The 22,718-nt window shown below is 43.4% G+C and overlaps 1 protein-coding gene across 3 annotated transcripts in view; it reads left to right on the top strand.

Moving 5' to 3' along the window:
* Window positions 1–21,001, top strand: part of TMEM241 (transmembrane protein 241) — a 113,336-nt gene extending 92,335 nt beyond the window's left edge. For all 3 annotated transcript variants that reach the window (XM_033135723.1, XM_033135721.1, XM_033135722.1), the window contains exons 15-16: window positions 8,922–8,986; window positions 19,838–21,001. In XM_033135723.1, coding sequence (XP_032991614.1) covers window positions 8,922–8,986; window positions 19,838–19,898 — 126 coding nt within the window. In that variant the 3' untranslated portion in view covers window positions 19,899–21,001. The remainder of the gene's footprint in view (window positions 1–8,921; window positions 8,987–19,837) is intronic.
* Window positions 21,002–22,718: the final 1,717 nt, after the last annotated feature.

Below are 22,718 nucleotides of genomic sequence, written 5' to 3'. Positions count from 1 at the left end.
ACAGTATGGTATGGGAGGCTAAAAAGCTAGGGCCAAACTTCTGAAAAGCAGAACTTTCAGGGATGAGGAGACAGAGATCCACCAAGCTTTTAGGCACAAGTCTAGGAAGGCCATACCTGAAATACTAGATAAAGTAGAGGTGCACTGAGCCTTCCTAGAGCTGTAGCCCATCTCTGATCCACTCAATCCCAGATTGCATTGAGCCTGTCATCATAGTAGAGGAAAAGGGTCACACTTCTGGGAGAAGCTATCAGTGGGAGCCTCTACAGTTGTCTTATGCACAATGTCCAGCATACAGTCAAAGTTATAGACGTGGGAAGAGTCAGGAAAACATAACTAGTAATCATGTGGAAGAAAGTAATAGAAATAAAACTACAAATGATCCAGATGTTGAGGCTAGCCATAACTTAAAAATGACTATGAATAATATATTAAAGAAACTAGAGGACAAGATGAATTAAATGATGGAAAATTTTTTGTTTTTTCAAATTTCAATATACAAAATAAAATAGTTATTATTGAACTGAAAAAATATATCTGAAATTAATAACTTATTGGATGGGTCTAAGAGCAGACTGGATGCAGTGTAGCAGGATTAGTGAATCCTAAAGATGGAAAAAGAATGGAAAAAACAGAACAAAGCATAGATACATGGGGGAAATTGTGAAAAAGTCTACTATATGTGTAACTGGAGTTCTAGAAGTTAAAGAGAGATTGGGGAGAATCAACATTTGAAGAGAGAATGGCTGAGGATTTTCCAAAACTGCTGAAAGACATCAACCCACAAACAAAAAATACAAAGAAAACCATATTTGAGCATATCCCAGTCAAACTGTTGAAAATCAAAGATAAAGAGAAAATCAACCAGAGAAAAAAGACATTACCTTAAAGAAACAATTGACATTTCAACTGAAACTATGAATACCAATAGACAATGAAATGACACCTTTATAGTGTTGAAATTTAGGGGAGAGATTGGATATCAATACTCCATTCCTCTATTTCTACTTTAAAGAATTGGTCACCAATCTTTTCAAAATTACTATGAATATATTTGGAGAACTACCACATGAAGTTTTATAGACTCTCTCATTAAATATACAGTAAGTCCTCAGTTAACATCATTGACGCTTCTTGGAAACTGTGACTTGAAGCAAAATGACATATAACAAAACCAAATTTACCCTAAGCTAATTGTACATACAAGAATTAAATTCCTATGGCATATTCCTGGTCACAAAGACATCACCAAACTTCTAAATAAATACTCCAAACACTTTTAATATCAAACATTGAAGTAAATGTGAGCTATCCAGACATTTAAGAAAGATTAATAAAAACAAGTAAGATAATTATTTTCTAATCTGCTTATTCCAGTTCAGGGTTGCAGAGCCTATCCCAGCAGCTCAGGTCACAAGGCGGAAACCAACGCAGAATAAGACGCCCTTCCATCTCAGGGCCCATTCACACACACGTATACTCATTCGTACTGGGACAATTTAGACACGCCAGTTCACCTAACATCTTTGGGATGTGGGAGGAAACCAGAGTCCCTAGAGAAAATCCATACAGGGGAGAATGTGCAAACTCCACACAGACAATGATCCCAGCTGGGAATCAATTATTTTTCTTTGTATCAGTGTTATAACAAAATGATGTTGAACGAAACAGTGTTATTTGAGGATCTGCTGTATATGTTTATTAGATCTTCTAAGTCCCAGATTTCTATTGAATCACAACATCTCAGATTCATATCACATAGCATGATATTGGCTACTTTCCTAAAATCACATTGGAAACTCATTATAAATCAAATAATGAACATAATTTGGATAGAGCAGTCATGTTCTAAAATAGAAAATAAATGTTTGAAGGTAGAATAAATGAATGGCTCTATAAAAAGGAAACCATGGTACAATGGTATGATACATGTATAGTGTTAGTTAAGGTGTCGGTGGAATAGCAATTTAGAATTCCTTATTACTCAGAATGCAGTCTTGACACCAAAAGCACAAGCAACAGAAGAAAAAAAATAAATTGTACTTCAGCAAAATTAAAAACTCTTGTGCAACAAAGGACACCATCAAGAAAGTAAAAAGACAACCCACAGATTAATCATACATATGATAAGGGACTTGTACGTAGAATGTATAAAGAACTCATATAACTCAATGGTAAAAAGACAGATAACTCAATTGAAAAATGAGCAAAGGATCTGAATAGACAGTTTTCCCAAGAAGATGAACAAATGACCAATAAGTTCCTGAAAAGATGTTCCCATTAGGGAAATGCAAATCAAAACCACAATGAGAAACTACTTCACACCTAGTAGGATGGCTATAAAAAAAAAAAAGAGAGATAAGAAAAGGGTGTGAAGAAATTGGAACCCTCATTCCCTGCTGGAGGGAATGTAAAATGGTGCAGTAAATGATATCTGCAGTGGTGGTAATGGTGACAGTAATGATGATGTCTTTTTGACCAGGTTCTGGCCTATTTATCGATGTTTTCAAGTGGTTCTATGAATTTTGGCAATTTTATGGATACTTGTGCTAAAACTAATAAGTTCAATAATCACAGGTTCAACCTTAGCTTCACATGAGAATCATTAGGGGATTTTTTTTTTTATGCTGATACCTGGGCCACGTTACAAGATATTCTCATTTGATTGATATAGCACAGTACTTTGTTTTGTTTTCAAACCTCAGGAGATTTTGATGTGTGGCCAGGGTTGAGAACTCCCTAGCCAAGGGGACACCTCCAGGGTTAAGCAAAGCTACCACCAAGGGTAGCTTCGTCTTGGAAAAGGAGGATTGGCACAGGAACGAGGAGATATGGGTGTTAGTCTCGACTCTTCCCTTGTTGTGACTGTATGCTTTGAGCAAGGTATTTAACCTCTGGGAGCTTCAGTTTTTGCATCTGTAAAATGGGACTGTGCACCCTCTGTGCGTGGACGTTGAGAGGAGCACATGAGCCCATATATGTGACACTGCAGAGTCTGATGTCAATCTGGAACAGTTTATGCCTCTAAATTTTGGTTCCTTTCCTCACTTGCCTTCCATGAACTGGATATTCATGTCACTTTTTTGTCTCTAATGTTATTCTCTTGTTTCTTTTGTAAAATGCTGGAGTTTGTTAAAAGTCAGCCAAGGGTTCTCTAGGTTTAAACTTGATCCTTCCTTCACATGACCCTAATCTCTTTTTGTTCTTCATCTATATTCTCAGTCCCATTGATATTATGCTAAGTGTTCGTTTTCTAATACCTGACAAAATGGATGGCTCATTGTATATTTTAATGAGGTGATACCAAATACAATTAACAGCCATGCCCAGAGTTTAGCATGAGTGGTCTGTCATTAATAATTACACCGATCACGGTAATAAATCATGGGATCAGTAATAAGCGTTCATTGAATATTTTTAAAATGTTAAATAGAGTTCTCATCCTTAGCTGAGATTTCTGTCTGGTAGACTTGGAATGGTTCCTTGGCTCCTAGGGGAAGAAGAGAGCCTGCTCTCAGATTGTAAATTTTTGTTAGATTTACTCTTTTTTTACCTAAAAGGAAGCCTGGGTGAGTAATATTCATATGTGATTAGGTGACACAGTGTGACACACGCCTCCAGCTTTGCAGCTTGTGAGAAAGGTAGATCTGCCCTTCCTCGGAGATGTGGCAATACCAGCTGGACAGAGTAGGTCTTGAGACAGTGCTGGAGTTGGAGGGGGTGGAACAGAACTCTTCACATTTTATTGTGCGTGCATATCACCTGGGGATCTATTCCAGTAGACGTTGCTCGGTAGAGATGGGGCCTAAGATCCTGCATTCCCTACAGGCGCCCAGAGGATGTCCATGACGAGGCTATGGAAGAATGTGTGCTCTTTGCCCAGCACTTCCCCTACCTTCCACCAGGGTAATATTCCTTTCTCCATTCCAACCATGAAGTGCAAGGGTAAACTTCCATGTGCTCATATTACTCTGCCTCCCGGCCTCGTCAGTTGGTCCAGGAGCCAATCAGACTCTTCCCTGGCATTTTTGGACTTAGAACCCGTAAGCCAGTCTCAGATCCTCTCCGTGGAGCTCTTTCTAGCCCCAGAGACGTACTTGGTCAAACAAGCAGAGATGAGGGGCAGAGAGAGTGTCCCTGTGGTTCTCAGGTCTAGGTTCCAATTGTCTCTAAAATAAACAATATGGTGACTTCTGGGGGTTATATAACCAGCTCTGATGATCTCGTGCAGTTCCATAAACTATATCAGGCTCTCACCACAGGCAAGTCTCTGTTGTTAGGCCCCAGACATACAAAGATGAATAGTGCATATCCTGGTTGGAGAGACCACGCAGTGCAGTGGAGTTTGGCATTGCAATGGCAAGGGGTTATGGAAGCCCCCAGAAGTGCCTGATCCCCTCGGATGTGTGGATGGGGGCCAGGCAGGTTCAGGAAAAGTTTTCTAGAAATGGATTTTCAAAAGGTGAGTAAGAATTTCATGGGTATGCCTGTGAAATATTCCAGGCAAAGAGAACTTGCTGAGCAAAGGCAAGATGATGGTATGAAACCGTTTCTAAAAACGACAACCAGTTTAAGTGGCGGGCAGGGGGTGCATGGCTGTCACTAAGGCAGTTACGGTGAAGGGCCTTCTGTGCATGCTGCAATCAGTCACTTTTTTTAAAAAAGTCATATGTATTTAAACAACAACAAGTCAATAACAAACAACAAGCCTGAATCTCTGATTTTTTCCCCCCAAATACATGACATCTGGCAGGTTCCCAGTAACAACCCTCCCCTTTATTTTCTTTTCAACAAACAGAAAATTTGTCTTTGGGTTGAAATGAATGTTTAAAAAACAAACCTGATCTGCTTTCAATACCAAACTCTGTTTAAATAACACGGAGGTTGTGACATCCGTTGACAAAGCCAGGAAGTTCAAAGCCCCGCTGCCGACACAATGTATTGAGTTCTGCTGTTGTTGGCATCGCTCCGCCCGTGGCAGGTCCTGGTGTTTGTGATTCAGATCTGCGTGTGCAAGGAGACGTTCCTCAGAGCACAGGACTTTCTTCTTTGGGGAAAAAATGGTATTTTTAAAAACGCTTTCTGGAAGCAAGAACAGTAATTGGTAGCTACTTCTGTGTCTCTTGAATGTCAAGTTCCAAGAGTAACTTAGTCTTTTTCCTGAGTAGATTTTAGCCACTTTGGGGTTTCAAAAAGTTTACACTTTTACTGACATCCATCTCCAGGACTTTTTCATCCCAAGCTGAAACTCTGCACCCATTAAACACTGACTTCCCATTCCCCCTTCCTCCCAGGTCCTGGTAACCTCTATTTTACTCTGTCTCTGAATTTGACTACTCTCGGTACCTCACAGAGGTGGAATCATACAGTGTTTGTCTTTCTGTGTCTGGCTTATTTCACTTAGCATAATATCTTCAAAGGTCAATCACATTGTACCGTATTGCAGAATTTCCGTCCTTTTTAAGGCTGAATAATATTCCATTGTATGTATACACCACATTTTACTTGTCCATCCATCCATCATTGGACATTTGGGTTGCTTCCAAATTTTTGCTATTATAAATAATGCTACCATGAACATGGGTTTGCAAATATCTGTTTGAGTCCCTGCTTTCAGTCGATTCTTTTCTCAAAAAAGCTGGATGGAGCTTGTGTAGACCCTTTTTGAGTTTCTGGCTGTGAGAGAAGGCTGGCTTGGGAGTCAGGGCATTGGTCCTACAGCTCCCTGCCATGAAGTAGTGGGCCCCTGGAGCAAGTCACACACCGTCTCTGGGTCACAGTTTCCCCACCTCTGAGCATAGGGAGTCCCTTCCAACTTCTAGTTCCACCCCTAGGTGACTATGCATAAGACATTCTGTACCCAGACTCACACAGTCAACCCCCACCACCAGCTTCTGTTTGTTCCTCTGTAGAAGTAAAAGTGGAGTGGGCTCTTGACATGAGCAGATTTATCGTTCACAATTTTGAGCATTCTTGAGTGGCTCTGGCAGCCCAGGGCATATAGAAACCTATCACTTTGCTGACGCATGAATTTGAACCTCATACATGGTGAGGTGGATATGTGAGTGTAAGTCACCTAGTGGGTAAGTCAGGCTGACCAACTGCCCAATGCCACCTGCTCCTCAGAAAGGTGTTGTCAGCTGCTACACATCCTTGTGCAGTGACTTTTCTGAAGTGGTAGAACTTTGGTGAGTGAGTGAGAGAGGGTGTGTGTGTGTGTGTGTGTGTGTGTGTCTGTGTTAGAGAGAAAGAGAGAGAGAGAATGAATATGTCTCCAAAAAGACAGCTGACTGCTAGGGCTAGTGATGGAAATAAAAGAAAGTACAGAAGCCTAAGAAATTGAGCGTTCTTACGGAAATAGATTAAAAAGTGGCCCATCTAACACCACCGTCGCTCTACAGTGCAAACAAGTTCACTATATGTTCTCCACAGAAAAAAGACAAACATACTTGTGAAATTTCAGTGAGTCTGCCAGCAGAACATTTGTTCATTGCAAGATAAAAATTTAGAGAAGTTTGAAAAAGTGGCCTGGGAGAAAAGCAGAAGACTACAAACATTTCCAGCAGATGGCAAAGGCACCGGTGTGGCTACTAACCCAACCTTATTGTCAACTCAGGACTGGTTTGGAAATTCTTAAGATGTGTTTTTCTTGGCAAAAGGTGCAGTTCATAGGAACAAACAGACCCGCTGTCTATCTCGCAGCAGACGAGATATTTTTCCTCAGCTAAAGAAACTCACAGAGGCACAAGTGCTAGGCTGTGACTGTCGTAGGGGGTGTGGGAGCTGTCAGCTTCACAGACTAGATTGAAAGTCATATGAAAGAGGCAATCAGAGTGTAAGGAGAGAAACTGAACCAAAAAGGTTGTGAATATATATGTGTATCGAATCGTCACATTGTACACTTTGTACACTTTAAATACATGCAATTATATTTGTCAATTATTCCTCAATAAAGTTGGGGGAGGGGGAAAAGGAAAAAAAGAGCTGGTGAAAAGCAGTAAAGGAGACGAAGACAAGGTGAAGCATTAGGAAAGCCTAGAGAAATTTAGTGAAGGGTTCCAAGCTGCCCGCAGCACTAATCCTTCAGTTGAATGGAGCCTTTTCAGCAATTCCAAGAAATACATCTCCATTGGTTCCATCCCAGGAAATCCTCAAGAAGTTGCAAAAGTAAAGAGAGATTAACAAGATTAACGCTGGTTAAGACTAAGAAAGGGGGATAAAAGGAAAAGAAAATGACAAAGGAATAAACGGGAAGGTGATGAAGAGTACAAATGAGATAAAATACCATTTCCCCAAAAAGCTAAATGTAGTAAGTTGGAAAACTTAGATGAAATACATGTTTGGAAAAACTGAAAATGGCAGACTGGAATTAAAGAGAAAGAGAAGATTGATTAGAACCGTGGCCGTTAAAGATCACCTCCCACTAGGAGCTTTCACAGTAAAGATCATCTTTACCCTTTACAGGAAAACAGGGAAGCTGATGAACTAACTGATGTGATTAGTACAACCTTGTTTCCAAAACCAGGCAATTGCATTGCAAGATAATAAAGTTTTAGCCCCACTTGATGTACACCATAGATGTGAATGTTCTAAATAAAACAAAAAAGGGGTGGGGTGGAAGAACAGGTGCTATTTATCTTGCTCCTTAAGATAAAAACCCCCACTCAGCACTTTGAAAAATTTCTTTCCCTTTTCCCTTTGGGTTCTGCTTTGCAATTGTCTCTTTGATCCTGTTGCCACTTCTTTTTTTGTTCCTGGAGACAACACACGTCTTTTTGTTTTCAAGGTTTTTGGCTGCAGATCAATAAAAGGAAGCAAACAGAAAGTGACCCCAAGTGGGTAGACTACAAAGGTTTCAAAATCTCACAAAATACGTACCGAGAGTTCCTGGTTTATGTTTCCAGACTTTTTTGGAGATGCTGAATGAATGATGATAAGTCTCATCAAGTGGACTCCTTCCTTCTTACCATCTGCTCGCTTGGAGATCTGAAGAGGCTTCTAAGTCAGCATTGAAGTCCCCTTCAGTGAGACAGATGGTGGTTGACATTTCTGGGGGCCGCCAGCCTGAGTGAACCATCCCAATATAGCCGGCTTCTTACTTCTCCTTGCAAGAAAGCAAGTCCTTAGGGTGACCTTCCCCATGGAAGCTGTTTACTGGGGGGGAAATATCTTTTCCTAAGCAGACATTCCAAGTGTTGACAAAGTTGGGTCTTCGATTCACACACACTCTTTGTGCCAACTATTTGGAGGCACCGCAAGAGTCTGACTCCCGTTACTGCCATTCCTAAGAGACTTTTCTGTAATTTCTGGCTGAGAGAGACGTGGGGATGACCTCTTCCCTCTCATTTGGCTTCTAGATATTTGCAAACAATTAATTAATGCTTTAATTGCTCCCTTCCCCAGGAAGCACCTGGTTTCTTAGAATGTGTGACATGGGCCAGAAAGACGGAGGCATTAGGACACAGGGAGACAGTGCTATAGGCAAAGGCAGGTTGACAGATAGTTTTCATCTGGAGGCTCTAGGAACAGGTTAATGGGCACACCTGGCCCTGGGGATTAATTCTGCACAGCTGAGACAAGATGGAAATGCGTGTTCTTACTGTGCCCCTGCTCTGGAAGAGATGAGTGAGATGTTGGTTCTGGCCTCCCCTTGAAAGAGTTTGAAAATGAAATGCTTCTTTGAAGATTCCCACCTCCAAAATAAACTAGGATTTAGCATTTTCCACGCCAAATGCTTTGCTCAGAGACAGCACTAAATACAGGAGACTGGGAAGTACGGGGGGGAAAAGGGCATGAAGTGGAAAGAAATGTTAATGTCGGAGATCTGAATTCACTTGAACTAAGCTTGTGAAAAATGACTTTGGAGAAGGTTACTGAAATCCTACCGCTCTGATGACCTTTCGCTGGCATTATTTCGGCAGGTGATCACAGCTGGTTTATCAATATTGCTGTTTGATGTGATCCTGACCAGTGCAACTGTGGGATGGTAAGTCTTTATTTGCACAGAAAGAGGAAATGAAAATGAGTTGTTTGGGTTTCATCAGGATACTAATTTTTGCTCTCAGAGGTTGATGAAAAGGTGTGTATGTTGGCTGTATTTTATTGACATTTCAATATGCATTCCGAACAATGCATATATCATGAATACACAACTTGATGACTTTTCACAAGCTGAATGTAACTAAACCTACTGGAGCCAGCAACCAGATCAGGAAACAACATTCCCAGTACACCTTCCAGCCACTCATCCACACCAGAGTAACCACTATGGGGGGACAGCTATTTTATAGATATAGCTTTGTTTGGGTTTGTTTCTTTGATCCTTCCATTTATTTTCTCTTACACAAGCTTAAAAGCATCCTGGTTGAGAATGCACTCACACGTTCACTTCAAGACAGCACTGCCTCTCCCTGTGCTTTCTGAGCGGAGACCTGGAGGAAGTGAGGAAGTGAGTCATGGGGTTATTGGAGGAAACAATCAGTGTAAAGGCCCTGAGGTGGGCGTGCACTTGGTCTGCTTGAGGAGTGATGTGAGCAGAGCAGTGTGCCCAGGAGAATAGTAGGAGATGAGGAAAGAGAGGTAGTTGGCAGCTGACCACGTGGGGTTTTAAAGGCCGTTGGAGGGGCTTGGCTTTAGTCTGAGGAGAGGGGAAGCGAACAGGATTTTGAGCCATATGTCCCTATGTTAAAAATGCATCCCTCTGTCTGCTGTGTGGAGGATGTGCTATACAGGAGGCAGGGAGGAAGCAGAAAGACCAAATAAGGGTTGTGGCAATGATCTAGGTGCAACATGGCTAAGGCTGAGCGGACGCAATGGAAATGGTAGGAAGTGGTAGGGTGCCTGCAAGGTACTGAGGGTAAAGGCAAGAGGATTTGAGAGAAAGAAGAGTCTGGGATGACCTCCAGGTTTTTGGCCTGAGCAGGGAAAGAATGCAGTGGCCCTTTCCCAAGATGGGGAATAATATGTGAAGAGCAGTGTTCTATGAGGCGAGCGTACAGGGTTATCAGGAGCTGCGTTGGATCTGGTAAGGCTGAGGTGCCCGTTATATGAGAGTCGAGATGTCAGTAAGTAGGTGGGTGACTAAATCGGTCTGGCGCTCGGGAGGGGAGAACCTTTCAGTGCCTCGACCACGGCGTGCAGATTCCCACCTCGGCGATTTGGGCTCATCCACTCGTCCTGCAATGCTTTCCACCCAGCTTTGCAGTTGGCCACTGACTTTTCACCCTCCATGTCTCCACACCCACTGTGACCTCAGAAAGGCCCTCCCTGAACACATTCTGTATAAGTTGCCCTATCTGCTTCCCGTCGCCTTGTTTCTTTCCTTCCTGATGGCTCTGACAGTTGTTCCCTTGCTTATTCGTTGTTCTGCTTGCCAGGGTCTGCCTCTCTCCTAGAAGGTAGTGCCCCCTGCAAGGCATAGGAGCTCCACAGTGGATGCAGGAGAAAGCTGGGGAAGAGGGTTAAGCAGGCGGTGACTTGAGCGCGTGGCCACTTGAGAAAGATGGCTAAGGCAGCCACACGGGACAATGGCTGTGGAGCAGCTACCCAAGAGATAGATGTGGTGGCCGTGATGGTAACTTCAGGTCACACCTCCTGGAAGAGGCCACACAGCCCTGCACCATAGGCTTCAGAGCTGTGGTCACAGCGGGATTTGACCGACCGGTAACAAGGACAGGTGGAGGCTGCTCGAATGCATTGCTGCCATCGTATGACAGCCCAACTGGGGCTCCTCAACTTGTCCTTTCAAAACAGGACGCTGAGCTCTCTGTCTGTGACAGAGGAAAACAGAGCCTTTGAGCTTGTTAGGGCCCCTGTACCCGCTGTGGTTCTGCTTGAGGGCCAGGTGGTCACAGCCACACTGGGAACAGAACGAAGCCAACACGTGCGTTCCACCTGTGGATACTCTGCACAGACTCTGCCCGTTGAAGAGCTGACCAATTTAACATTTTGGTCTCCTCCAAATTACAGTATGCAAACCATTCGATGCCATCATCACTGAGGGTTTGGGTTGTCATCTGCAGGGGACAGGGAGGTGAGGGGGTCATGGTGATTTTAAATTCTTAACACTGCTCGTGGTTCCCCTTATCAGTGGGCACGCTGCATTTGGGGGGTGTATACTTAGGTATTTTTAAACTATATAGTAATACATTCTATTTGGGAGACATTTAAAACAAGACAGAAATGCATCAAGTAAAAGTAAGGTCTTTCATCTTCCACTCCCACTCTTGCCACCTGCCAGAAGTCATAATAATTTGGTTAAATGGTGAGAAAAATGCATGTTTGGTTCAGGGATGTCTATGCCAGTGAGATGGGCTCTGTTGTCGGCAAAATGAAGCCACCTCATTACCCAGAAGTACTTTAGTCCTTGCTGGGTCTTCGCCCCACCTGTAGGAGGCTGTCCTGGTGACACACAGCTTTCCTTCCCTCTGACAGCTGCCTGCTGCCTGGCCTGCATCACGAATGCAGCACATTATGGAGAATAATTCCTATTTGTTGTGGCTGCTTACTGGTCTGCTCGCCTTTGCTTTAGAAAGAAAAACAAGCCAGGGTCACTTTAAGATAATTCTTATTTCCAATCCAGTTTTGATATGTTGTTTGGCAGATCCCCCCACCTGGAATGGCACTCAACAATTGAGGTACAGACAAGATGTAGAATAGATTTTCCTGTTTATTTACCAGTATTATGGGAAGAAAAATCCTATTGCTGCTTAGCTTTGCTCAGATAAGGCATAGTTCTAGAAAATCGGTGTTTTTCCTCATGCTTGGGATCAGAGCAACCCTAAGAGTTGGGTTTTGTTTTTGTTTTTGTTTTTGTGTTTTGCATTTGTTTGCAAGTGGGACCTGCAGAATTGTCACCTGTTTGACTCAAAGACCTCAGTGCTGGTTGGAGAGGGCTGGTGCTGCTGCCTGGGTGTGCCCATGGCAGCCTGCCCTCTCCCAGGACTTCTTGTGAATAATCCCCCGATGCTGTAGTAGCTACAGATACAATGGTGTCATGTTTAAATGTCAGTAGATTCCTGCAGGATAAATGTGAGGGGCAGGACCAGACCCTGTATATCATGATGAAGAAGTGACTTTGCATCCCAGGTCGTGTTGGCTGGCATGGGTTTATACAATAAATAGATATTTATTGTGGGCCTCATGTATGCCAGGAACCATTCTTGGATAAAAGTGGAAAATTGCTGCCCCTCTGGTGGCTATAGTTGCTCATCTCCTTGCATGAAGGCAGGTCTACATCTAAACCATCCCAGACTGACAGAAATGAATCTTTTTGCTCACAGCATTCAGAAAAAGGGATCCTCACCCCTCTTGGGAGCCCCTAATGGGGGCATTTCCAGCCCCAAGAAGAAAAAATGGAAGAAAAAGAAAAATTAGGAAATACTGCCACACACTCTTCTTCTTCCTCTTTTTGGTCTCTCCTCCTCTTTCTTTCAATAATAGTAGCTAATGATTTATTGAGCAACTACTATGTTTCAGACATTTTTACATTAATGTTATCACATTGGTTTCACAACAGTCTTTCAAGTTATCCCAATTTTAAAGATGAAGGAACTGAGGTCCAGAAACATTTAAACGATTTTACCCAAGATTTTAGAGCTGCTAAGTGATTGGACCAGGATTTAAACACAGGTCTGTGTGTGTCCAAGGCCCTATAACCTGCCATGTACTTCCCTGGAACTGATTCGGGAAACACCAAGAATTTACCATCAGTGTAGACAGTGTTGAGGTAAAAATGGGCCTTACGGGAGGTAGAAAAAAAATTGGCCTAAATGTTCCTCCTTCTACCATTGTGATCATCTATAAAAAGCATCTAGATGACTGCAAACAGAAGGAACACTACCCAGGACAAGACAGCCCTATTTCTTGTTCAGGGGTTTACATGGTGAACCAAGAATTCCAGTGGAACATTTGTACGAAAAAGATCTCATTGTGTTTGAGTTTTAATACTATAAATTATAATTCTACTAGTCTCCGAAACATGTTTATTGAGTGACCGCTCTATGCAAAGTATGTGAAAGTCATTAAGAGGCATAAGCCATCATCCAGCCCTCAAGGAGTTTTCAGGGGAAGGGGAAGTCATCAAGATACTTTGTGGGATGGGATAGTAATTGTCTGAATGTGCAATGAATGTGAAGCCTGAAGGAGAGAGAGCGGATGGGGTGATCGGGAAGACCTCAGAACTGTCTTGAAACTGGACCTTGTGCAGAAGGAAGAGGCTTAGCTAGCTTGTGGGGGGGAAGAGAGTTGGCCCTTCTTGCCCAAAGGAGATAAGGAAGGATGGAGCGGCAGGAGGTGAGACGACGATTTATAAGCAGAGCTGGGGTTGTTGAGCAGGGAGCTAATCCCATGCTCTCTCCTTTCTCTACCTCTTTATGGGCAGGCCTGACATAAATGGTGGGCAGGTTGGCATCCAAAAACCCAATTGCCAAGATATCCTGGTACATGATTGAGACGGTTCCCCAAATTTTGGTGTCTTAACCTTCTTAGTGATAGTCTAAATTCTTTCCTATAAATAAGCCTTCATCAACCATATTTTGCACAGAATTTCAGAGTGAACAAAAACTAAAAAGCAAAGTGTTGAACTGAGTGTGAGAAATGAGCGTAAGATGGCACTCGATGGGAGGAACGCTGTCCGAATGTTACAGCAGAAAGTCCGTCAGAGGCCGGGTCTCCAGGCTGTTTCACATACTGTGAGCTTTATGGTATGCCCTGGACAAAATGGACAGAAAGGCTGTGTGTGCCCAAATCAAAGCAACGGCATGTGTGATGATTGCAAAAGGAACCTTGACGTTGGAATTTCCTGATTTTTGAGAACTCTTGAGTTGAAGGATGGTGTGTTTTCAGCCTCCAAGAATTTTCCAACCACAAAGTGAACCACCAGAAGAGGAGTGCCAGACTGCATTTCAGATTTTCTGTCTTTTGCACAGAGCTGGTCTGCATTATCCACATACTCAGTGTTTTGCAAGCCATGGCTAAGTGAACAGCTCTCAGCTCCTGGTCTTTATCTTGTGAGAGCTTAGACTGGCCAGACGTCACAAAAGGCAGGCCTGTTTTGTTTGCCTGGAAAGTTATTGTTTCTTGTTTTCAAATCTCTATAATTAGTCAACATTTAGAAATCAGGTTATTTCCCCATAAAATTCCAGATCTCCAGATTTTTTTGAAAATGTGGAACAGCTGTTGTGTTGGGCCTGCATTTCCCCATGGCAGCGGTTGCCGGAATGGCTAGAGGCTGCCCCCTCACGTGGACAACGGCTTTCTGAATCAGGACGGCCTCTCCCTCTCCCAGCTGGCTGAGACCAAGAACCCAGTATAGGCTGACATGCTCATATCCATTTGCTTGCATATTCATTCATGCCACAAAAAGTGCCTGCCAGGCTCTGAGGCTACAGACAGCCTGTGACCCCAGTGAAGTCACCACCTAGAAGATGAGTACACATGTCATTATCCATCTTCTTGGGCGGGCAACAGCTTAGAAGCTCAAAATAGGTCGTCATTTAAAGCAGGGTTGCTCACCCTCAGTACTGTTGACATCTGGGGCCAGGTAATTCTTTGTTGTGGCGGCCTGTCCTGTGCCTTGTAGGATTTTTAGCAGCAAACCCAAGCTCCACCCCACTAGATGTCAGTAGTACGCCTCTCAATTGTAACAACCAAAAAATGTCTCCAAAATATTGCCAAATGTCCCCTTAGGGGCAAAATTGCCCCAGTTGGAAATCATGGATCTAAAGGTTTGTGGTGATTAGTGGAGAAAACACCATTTGAAATTTCAGGAACTTGCTTATCTCCTAACTAGAGATTTGGATCAGCTCAGGTGTCAAATCCTCCCACACCCTCTGTGTACAGCCCGTTCAGCACACATCAGGCTGAGTTAGGTGTGCCCACCCCATCTACCTGCCGGCTGTCTGCTCCTCCAGGAGAGGAACCACGGTTTATTCACCTTTGGTCTCTCCGCCTACCACTAAGTACTTGCTGAATAAACGAGTGTCCAGCCTTCTAAATACTACCTATACCCAAGAAAAGTTATAAACCTAAGTATCCAATGTTGGTCAATTTTTAAAGGCTTTCATTCAAAGCAACTGCTCTTATCCAACTAATGATTGTTAGTTGATATGAAAACAAAGCTGTGGCAAGCCCAGTAATTTAAATATCCAGATCAATATTTAATTATTCATCTTTTTAATTAATAGAGTTTTATGATATGTATTGATATGAATTCCCTCTATTCCAAAATGTCAACAAAGAGGATTTAACACATACAAAATAACAAGGAAAAAGTTCTGACCTGTGTCCCTGTAGAGTGGAATTAATTGTGGGTACCTTCTTTTATGAATGCATTTTAGACTAGGGAAGTCACTCTTCTCTTTGGAATGGTTTAGCTATAAGGAGAGAAAGGAATGACCAAAATACAACCTCTTTGTTCTGAGGATTCCCTGGTCAACTTCTAGCCTTACCAGTCGTTCACTGAGCCTGCCTGATCCTGGCTTACCAACTCGAGGATGGCTTGAACTTGAGCCTAGCATAAACCTAACTAACACCAAGAGTCTTTAGAAAATGATCTTGCATCTTCTTTGAGTAATGATGTCTTATACCTTTAATGTTAGGGGACTGCATAGAGACCACCCAAGTCTATTTATAGGAAAAATGAATGTAGAGGTGAAAGAGGAACTTCTCCCAACACACTGCAAAGTGCATCTAGGAACACAATGTCTGAAATTTTCAGTTTTCCATTTGAAAGTTTAAAAATCTGCACCCTCCTCTTTAAAATGCTAAGAAAGGTCTCCTAAACAACTATTGCTTATTACCTCTCAGCATAGAGTAATTTATCAGATGATGAACTGTCACTCAGCAAGTCCCCACGGGAATGGTACATTATATTAGATACATATATTTTGGTGAGGGAAAGAGGAAAAAACAAAAATAGTTTGGAATATAGATGGGAGAAAGGGGAGCAAGTATAAGAATTCCATCTGTCGACAAAAGAACGTCCAAACTAATAGAAAAGTTTTGTAAAAGTTTATTTGAGCCAAATTTTGAGGACATGCCCAGAAGCAAGTTCTCAACAGATTGAGAAAATGCTCCGGAAAATGGCAGTTTTTAAGTTCCTTTTATGCATTAGAATCAAAGAAGAACACATAAGGAAGATACTACATGAAATCCATTGGTGGTAGAGACAGGAGGTGGGAGAAACAGCGGAGACATCTCTCAGGTTGGGTAAAAAGCAAAAAGGAGTAACAGCTCTTCTACATCGGTAGGTACAGGATAGTTACTAATTACGCTAATATTTACAGCACATAGAGATGGTATGCGGGGAACAAGATAACAGTGAGGGGATCTGTGGTCTCAGGCTCTGGTGATTTTGTTCTCTGGTGAAAGCAGTTGTGCCTTTGAGGGGTCTTAGAAAAGAAAATTACTCTGACATTTCAAAGGTATGTTATCCTGGATGCATAAGAATCGTGGACATGGCTCGCTTAACGTAAAGGTTGACCTTTGCTAAGGAAGCTATAAGTCTGGGGTGTGACTACGCACCACGCACGACCTGCCCAGTTAGGAATTTATGATCAGACCGTCCTGTGTGGTGACTTTCGGTCAGGCCTGCCGTGTGGGCCACATGAGCTTGCTAGGTTTATTACATAGCCCCTTTTCATTCACACATCATTCACTGAGTGAGTATTTATTGGGTGCTGTGTTAAGTACTGGGCCTACAGCTGGGAAGTGGATACAGTCTGTCCTCCGTCTAGTGGGTTCAACAGGAATTCATTGAATAACCACAATTATAAATAAATGTAAAATTGAGATGGGACGTTTGGCTCCCGATGAGAGAAAAGACAAGCACTGGAGAAAGGCTGGAAATAAACCCCTGGAACAGAAGCTAGTGAGGAATATTTCTGGCTGGATCTGCTCTGCAATCTGATGTTTATGCCTTAGTTACATGAAGTTTGTTCATTTCAGGAATGCCGGGGATTACAAGATTCGCAAACAGTTCAGTAAAGCTCTGACTTAAATAGTTGTAATACTATTAAGATTCCTGCACCCCTGTCAGCTTCTCCTGCTGTTCAGAAAGCAACATCAAAGCTCCCCTCCCTGGCTCTCTGAACAGTAAACTAAACCAAGGTTTGTTTATATTTTAGCATTCAATAAGCTGCTTTGGTGTTTCAGAAAATAGCGAAGCCAAAGGGATGAAATGCAAGGTTCTTACACTTCAGCATTGTTCTAAGGCTCGGGGAGTACAAGTGGCAGAGAGCCAGCTGATGGCCTGCTCTTCTTAAGGGGGTTTAGTGGAAACTGAAGGGGACACTGAGCCCCAGTTACACTCACAGAAATAAAACCTCCCAAACCCTAAGCTCTATGCAGCCCTTACATCAGGTCACGGTGACTCTCCACTTGCCAGGTGTTTAAGAACATGGTGTAGGCATTCTTTAAGGAATATTGAAGGGAACAGCAGATCTGCTGGAAAGGAAAAGCCTGGTCTTTAGAGGTGAGCCTGTGTCCGAAAAGAATGGCTTCCCTTTCACTGTCACTTCATTCAAAGAGAAGAGGCAATAGAACCCTCTTTGCAGGGTCCTGAATTAGACCCGGGACAACCACAAATGCACCATGTTTCAAAATATGGCCTTTTAGACCTTGGACCCCAGTTTCACACAGAAACAGTCCTATGAATGATGATTGTAGATCTAAGAGTGTCCTCAGAAATTTGTTTGGTTCCTAATGTAGACACCAGCTTCAGGTGCATTATTAGGAGTTAAATGTGTGTTAAACTCACGTGTGATAAAACTCAGGGTTTATCAACTTATTGTGATGATAATATTTCTGTAGGAAAGAGGAAAGAAATTCCAACTTGGAGCTGAAGACACTAGGCATACATCTCCCTCAGGCTCCTCTCCTTTCCATGGCCGTTATTAGCCCGGGTTGGGGGGCCTCCTCCCGGCCCACTTCCCCAGCGCCTGGCTATTTGACTAGCACCCCTCCCTGCCCTCACCCAGAGGCCTGTAGTCACCTAAAGAGGAGATGATGGTGGTTCAGGGGATTTCCCCATTCTCTAGGGTTGACAGGTGGGTGATGAAGGAGTAGGTTTGTTCTCTGTTGCTCCAGAATGCAGAACTTGGATCTACAGGTGAGGTTGTAAGAAGCAGGTGTTGGGTGGGTACGAGAAAGGGCCTCCTCCTAGAGGGAGGAACCATGTGCTTCCTCAAGTAAGATGCCCATGGATACTCGCTGGAATCCCATGGCTACAGCTGCTCAACAGTGGGACAGGCTTGCTTTGCACTGCAGGACGTGCCCCTCACTAGAAATCTTCAGGCATAAGTTGGCGAGTCAGCTGTGAGGGCCAGTGAGGAAGGGATTGCAGTCGACCAGAAAATAATATTTTATTGCTTGTCCATTATAGACCAAGCACAGGGGTAGTTTGCTTCCGGTATATCCTTCTAAGCCTCACAGAGACTGGTAGGTGTGATCGTCTCCTGTGGTACAGGTGAAATTAAGCTGAGTTACATTCACAGAAGTATGCAGCTAATAAGTGCCTGAGCCATAATTTGAACTCAGTTTATTGTTTTTATATTCTTACACTTGGTCAATTCTTTCCTATACTAAAAGTGGTAAATGGTACAAGTGATCAGGGTCACCCACATAGGTGATATTTCTCCCTGGGACTTTACTATGCACAGCCTACGTGTGCTTCATATATTCAGTACCCCAGATAGATGTTAGAAATAGCAGGGGTGCCAAAAAAATGTAGACAAGTGGACACTTTGGCCAACGTTGCTCAAGCAGTAGCTCGCCGTAATCGGAAGTGTCTGGACGCTGATGGTAACCACTTTGAGCACCTCTTGTCATTGCAGAAGTCAAATGTGACTTGTGTTCATCTTTTGTTATCGGTACATACTGAGTATGAGAATTTTAACACAGTTTTCCTTGCTTAAAATGTGTGTACACTTTTTTTGGCATCCTCTGTATAAAGGAGCCGTAGCCTGAATGTATGTGTGTTGTTTATGGGTAAATCTGAGGATTGGGATATTGGGTGGATAGATGGGAAAGGAAAGGAAGAAAGGGGTAGACTTGAAAGGGCTGTTGGAACATCTGAACCAGGGCATTTCATAATCGGAGGGACCCCCTCCCCATCATAATCCTTTACTGATGGCCCAGCCCAGGACCCAGGAGTGCTTTTTGGGAAGAATGACAGGGGATTCAGACACCAGATTGTCTACCGAGAACTTTAAAATGGGAAATATCCAGGCGTTTGGATGTATTAAATTTTAGGCATGTTAAAATATTCAACTCTTCTTTTTCTCACAGTCTTCAGTTCTCCCACTACTTTTTCATTTTCAAACCACTGACCATGTTTGTTTCTGCTCTGGTGGGAAATCCACAATTTCCCCATTTGTATTTTCATCTTTAACTGTTCTGCTAGTCTAAATGAAATGAAAACGTTCAGAGATTGTCACCTTAATGACAATTCTATGATTATGGACACCTGCATGACTTCCTAGCAATCAGCCCTCAAACAGCACCAGGCAGGCTGCGTGTGGGAGCCCTCCAGTATTTCCACCAGAGAGCATTAACCTATGCACCAGAATGCTGTCACCTCCACCTGGTCAAGATGAGTGGACACATCACCGTCTTCCCTGAGGGAAGGTATCAAAACCCACTTCATAGCCCACTCCCCTCCCACTGCATAGCTGAGGTTTACTCTGGATGGACGACTGGATGGTTCCTGGGCCTGACCTGGAATTGGGATGAGAATCCCAACAGCGGAATGAGGGGGCATACTTCACTCTTGTGTGTGGGTGCCAGGCTGCCTCCTGGCTTGAGGGAATGGAAAGCTGATATCTTGCCGTTTTTGCAGCTTCCTGCTTGGTGGACTTGGAGAGGCCTTGCTGGTTTTCTCTGAAAGGAAAGGAGCCTAACAGCAATCACAGGAAAAGGAGGCTCCCTGGATGCCAGCTGGAGAACAGCGCCCCTAGGCTGCAGAGCTCCTTGTTCTTCCCGGAGAGAAGAAAGCAAAGATGGAGAGACCACTGCTTCTCACTGCATCAAGGAAAACTCTTTCTGGGGGTCTCTGCGCCACTGCAGCGGGTGCACTGTGTTATGTCTTCCACTTTGAGAGGCTCACTTGGGTCCTGCTGACTGTGCTGATCCCACTTGTGCAGAAACATGCAGGGTTTCCCTGCACCGAGGGGATGGCTCCACTCACCTTGACTGAAATGCAGGCTTCCTTATTAAACATCCTTCACTAAACACTGCTTTCACTCCATGGTAGTGGACCCAAGGTTTTTGGTTGCATTTTAGTTTTGCTTTGTGTTTACATCTTTGGAGAGTCCTGGGGACGTCCTTTCCATGCTTTCACAATGATTTTTCTAGATCCCTCGCTCACCCACTGACGAGCATAGAGAAAATTCCTTGAGTGGGCTTCCACTAGGCGCAGGGGCAGAGATGGGGCCTGAGGGGGAGTTCTGGGCCACATAAAAAGCTAGCAAGGACACGGTTACTCCAGAATAAGTGCTGAGGGCCTTCTTTGTGGTTGTGTGTTGTATTGTATAGAATTCTGCACACTCTTTTTAGCCCATCATTAAGGTAACTTGGTACTAAATGATCACCAGAGGGAATCAGGTTTATAAGCACTGATGGATGTCCTCCCTGGGCAGGTGAAAAAGAAGAAACAAGCATATACCATATGGATACATCCCAGTTATATTCATATTCCTTAAAGCTTTTAATCCATTTAATTCCAAGTATCTCAGAGGAGGTTAAATCATTGAACACTGAGGTATATTTTTCAGGCCAGATTAAAAAATTGGATTAAAAGTCTAAACCTTGCCTCTATGGGAATCAAAAGAAATGAATTTTCATGAGGTGGTTATTTGACTCTGACCCCATAATGAAGGTTTAAGAAAATACTGTCAGAGATGTCATCAAAATGGCAGCATGAGGTGAGCCTCTGTAAATCTCCCCTGGAATTTAAAACTAATCGAACAACTATAACTCCACAAAGGACTCCCTGCACAGCAGACAGGCAAGACGAAGAGGCCCACTACTGAATTCACCTAAAGATGGGCGAATCGCGCTAGTGGGGGAAGAGGGAAGGGAGAAATGCAGAGATGGAGCTGTGCGGGCACAGGACGCAGACCTAGCTCAGTGCTCCGAGCTCGCTGCATCCCAAAACTACTGCAGCTGGAGACGGAAGAACTCGGACTGCTAGGGCTCCGTTTATGGCCCACAGGGCTGAGGGGACAGCATATAACACGGCTGAACCCAACGCTCACGGCAGAGACCTCGGAGCAAAGACTGAGGGAAGAAGGCTGAAAACGGTGGTTTAAGCCCTCACTGCCAAGCAGAGAACGGAAGCCTTAGGCACTGAGACGACCTGCCCCCTCCCGACCCTCCCAGAGCTCGCCCTGCCCCACCTGCCCAGTGCTAGAAGGGGAACAGTAGCAGTGTCAGATCAAAAGAACAGAATATTTGATGTTCTGAGAACTGTGGACCACAGACACAGATTCGCAGCCCAATTAGTTCCGGCAAAGGGGAGGGAACTGTGGAAGCAGGACCGGCTGTGGTGGTGGTCTCTGCCATTGCTCTGGGTCACCTCTCACAACGCACCCCACCCCTGGCCCCACCTATCTGGGTGGATCCCTGCAGGAGTAAACAGAACTGCTGAAGCATACGGGCTCTGAATCTGGTGCAGGAAGAGCTTTGGAACTTCCCAAAGCTCTCTGCATACCCACACAGACACTGCGCCCTGTAACCCAGGCAAACTATTAACAGAGGAGAAGCCCATCTCCCAGGGAATGCCCCCATTGTGTGAGAAGCTGGAATAGTGCAGAGAAAACATAGCACTACCGTGTAAGAGAGAAAAAAAGGCTGCAATTGGAGAGAAAATAAAACATTCTACCAACAAGTACTGGAAAACAAAAGAAAGACCTCTTCCTGTCAACCTGTTGCAGAAGCCACTTCTGTAGATGTCTAGGAAGAGAAATAATAATCAGTTATTGCCATGAATAACCAAGGCAACAAGACAGCTCAGAAAGAAAGTGAAAAGTCTCCAGAAAAGGAACTTAAAGATACGGAAATATGTGATTTAAATGACAGAGAATTCAAGATTGCAGTTCTGAAAAACTCAGCAAGATGCAAGAAAACACAGAAAGGCAGTTTAATGAACTCAGAAACACAATCAAAGAACAACGTGAGCATTTTACGAAAGAGATTGAAATTTTTTAAAAGAACCAAATAGAATTTCTGGAGATTAAGAAAGAACTCAATAGAAGAAATTAAGAATGAAATAGCCAGCTTAGGTAGTAGAGTTGACCAGATGGAGGAAAGAATCAGTGACATCGAAGATAGAAACCTGGAAATTACACGAATGGAAGAAGAAAGAGACTTGAGACTTAAAAGAAATGAAAGAACTCTACAAGAACTTTCTGACTCCATCAAAAAGAGCAATATAAGAATAATGGGCATACCAGAAGGAAAAGAAAGAGAGAAGAGAACAGAGACTATATTCAAACAAATTGTCAATGAGAACTTCCCAAACTTGTGGAGAGAACTGGATCTTCGAATCCAAGAAGCAAACAGAACACCTAATTACCTCAATCCCAACAGGCCTTCTCCAAGGTACATTGTATTGAAGCTGTCTAAAATCAATGACAAAGAAAGAATCCTCAAGGCAGCCAGGGAAAAGAAGACAGTAACCTACAATGGAAAGCCCATTAGATTATCATCAGATTTTTCAG

The sequence above is a fragment of the Rhinolophus ferrumequinum genome, chromosome 19, assembly GCF_004115265.2.
Source record: "Rhinolophus ferrumequinum isolate MPI-CBG mRhiFer1 chromosome 19, mRhiFer1_v1.p, whole genome shotgun sequence".
In the NCBI taxonomy this organism is placed as follows: domain Eukaryota; kingdom Metazoa; phylum Chordata; class Mammalia; order Chiroptera; family Rhinolophidae; genus Rhinolophus; species Rhinolophus ferrumequinum.
The sequence above is the reverse complement of the archived record's forward strand: the minus strand, read 5'-3'. Positions and strand labels throughout refer to the sequence as shown.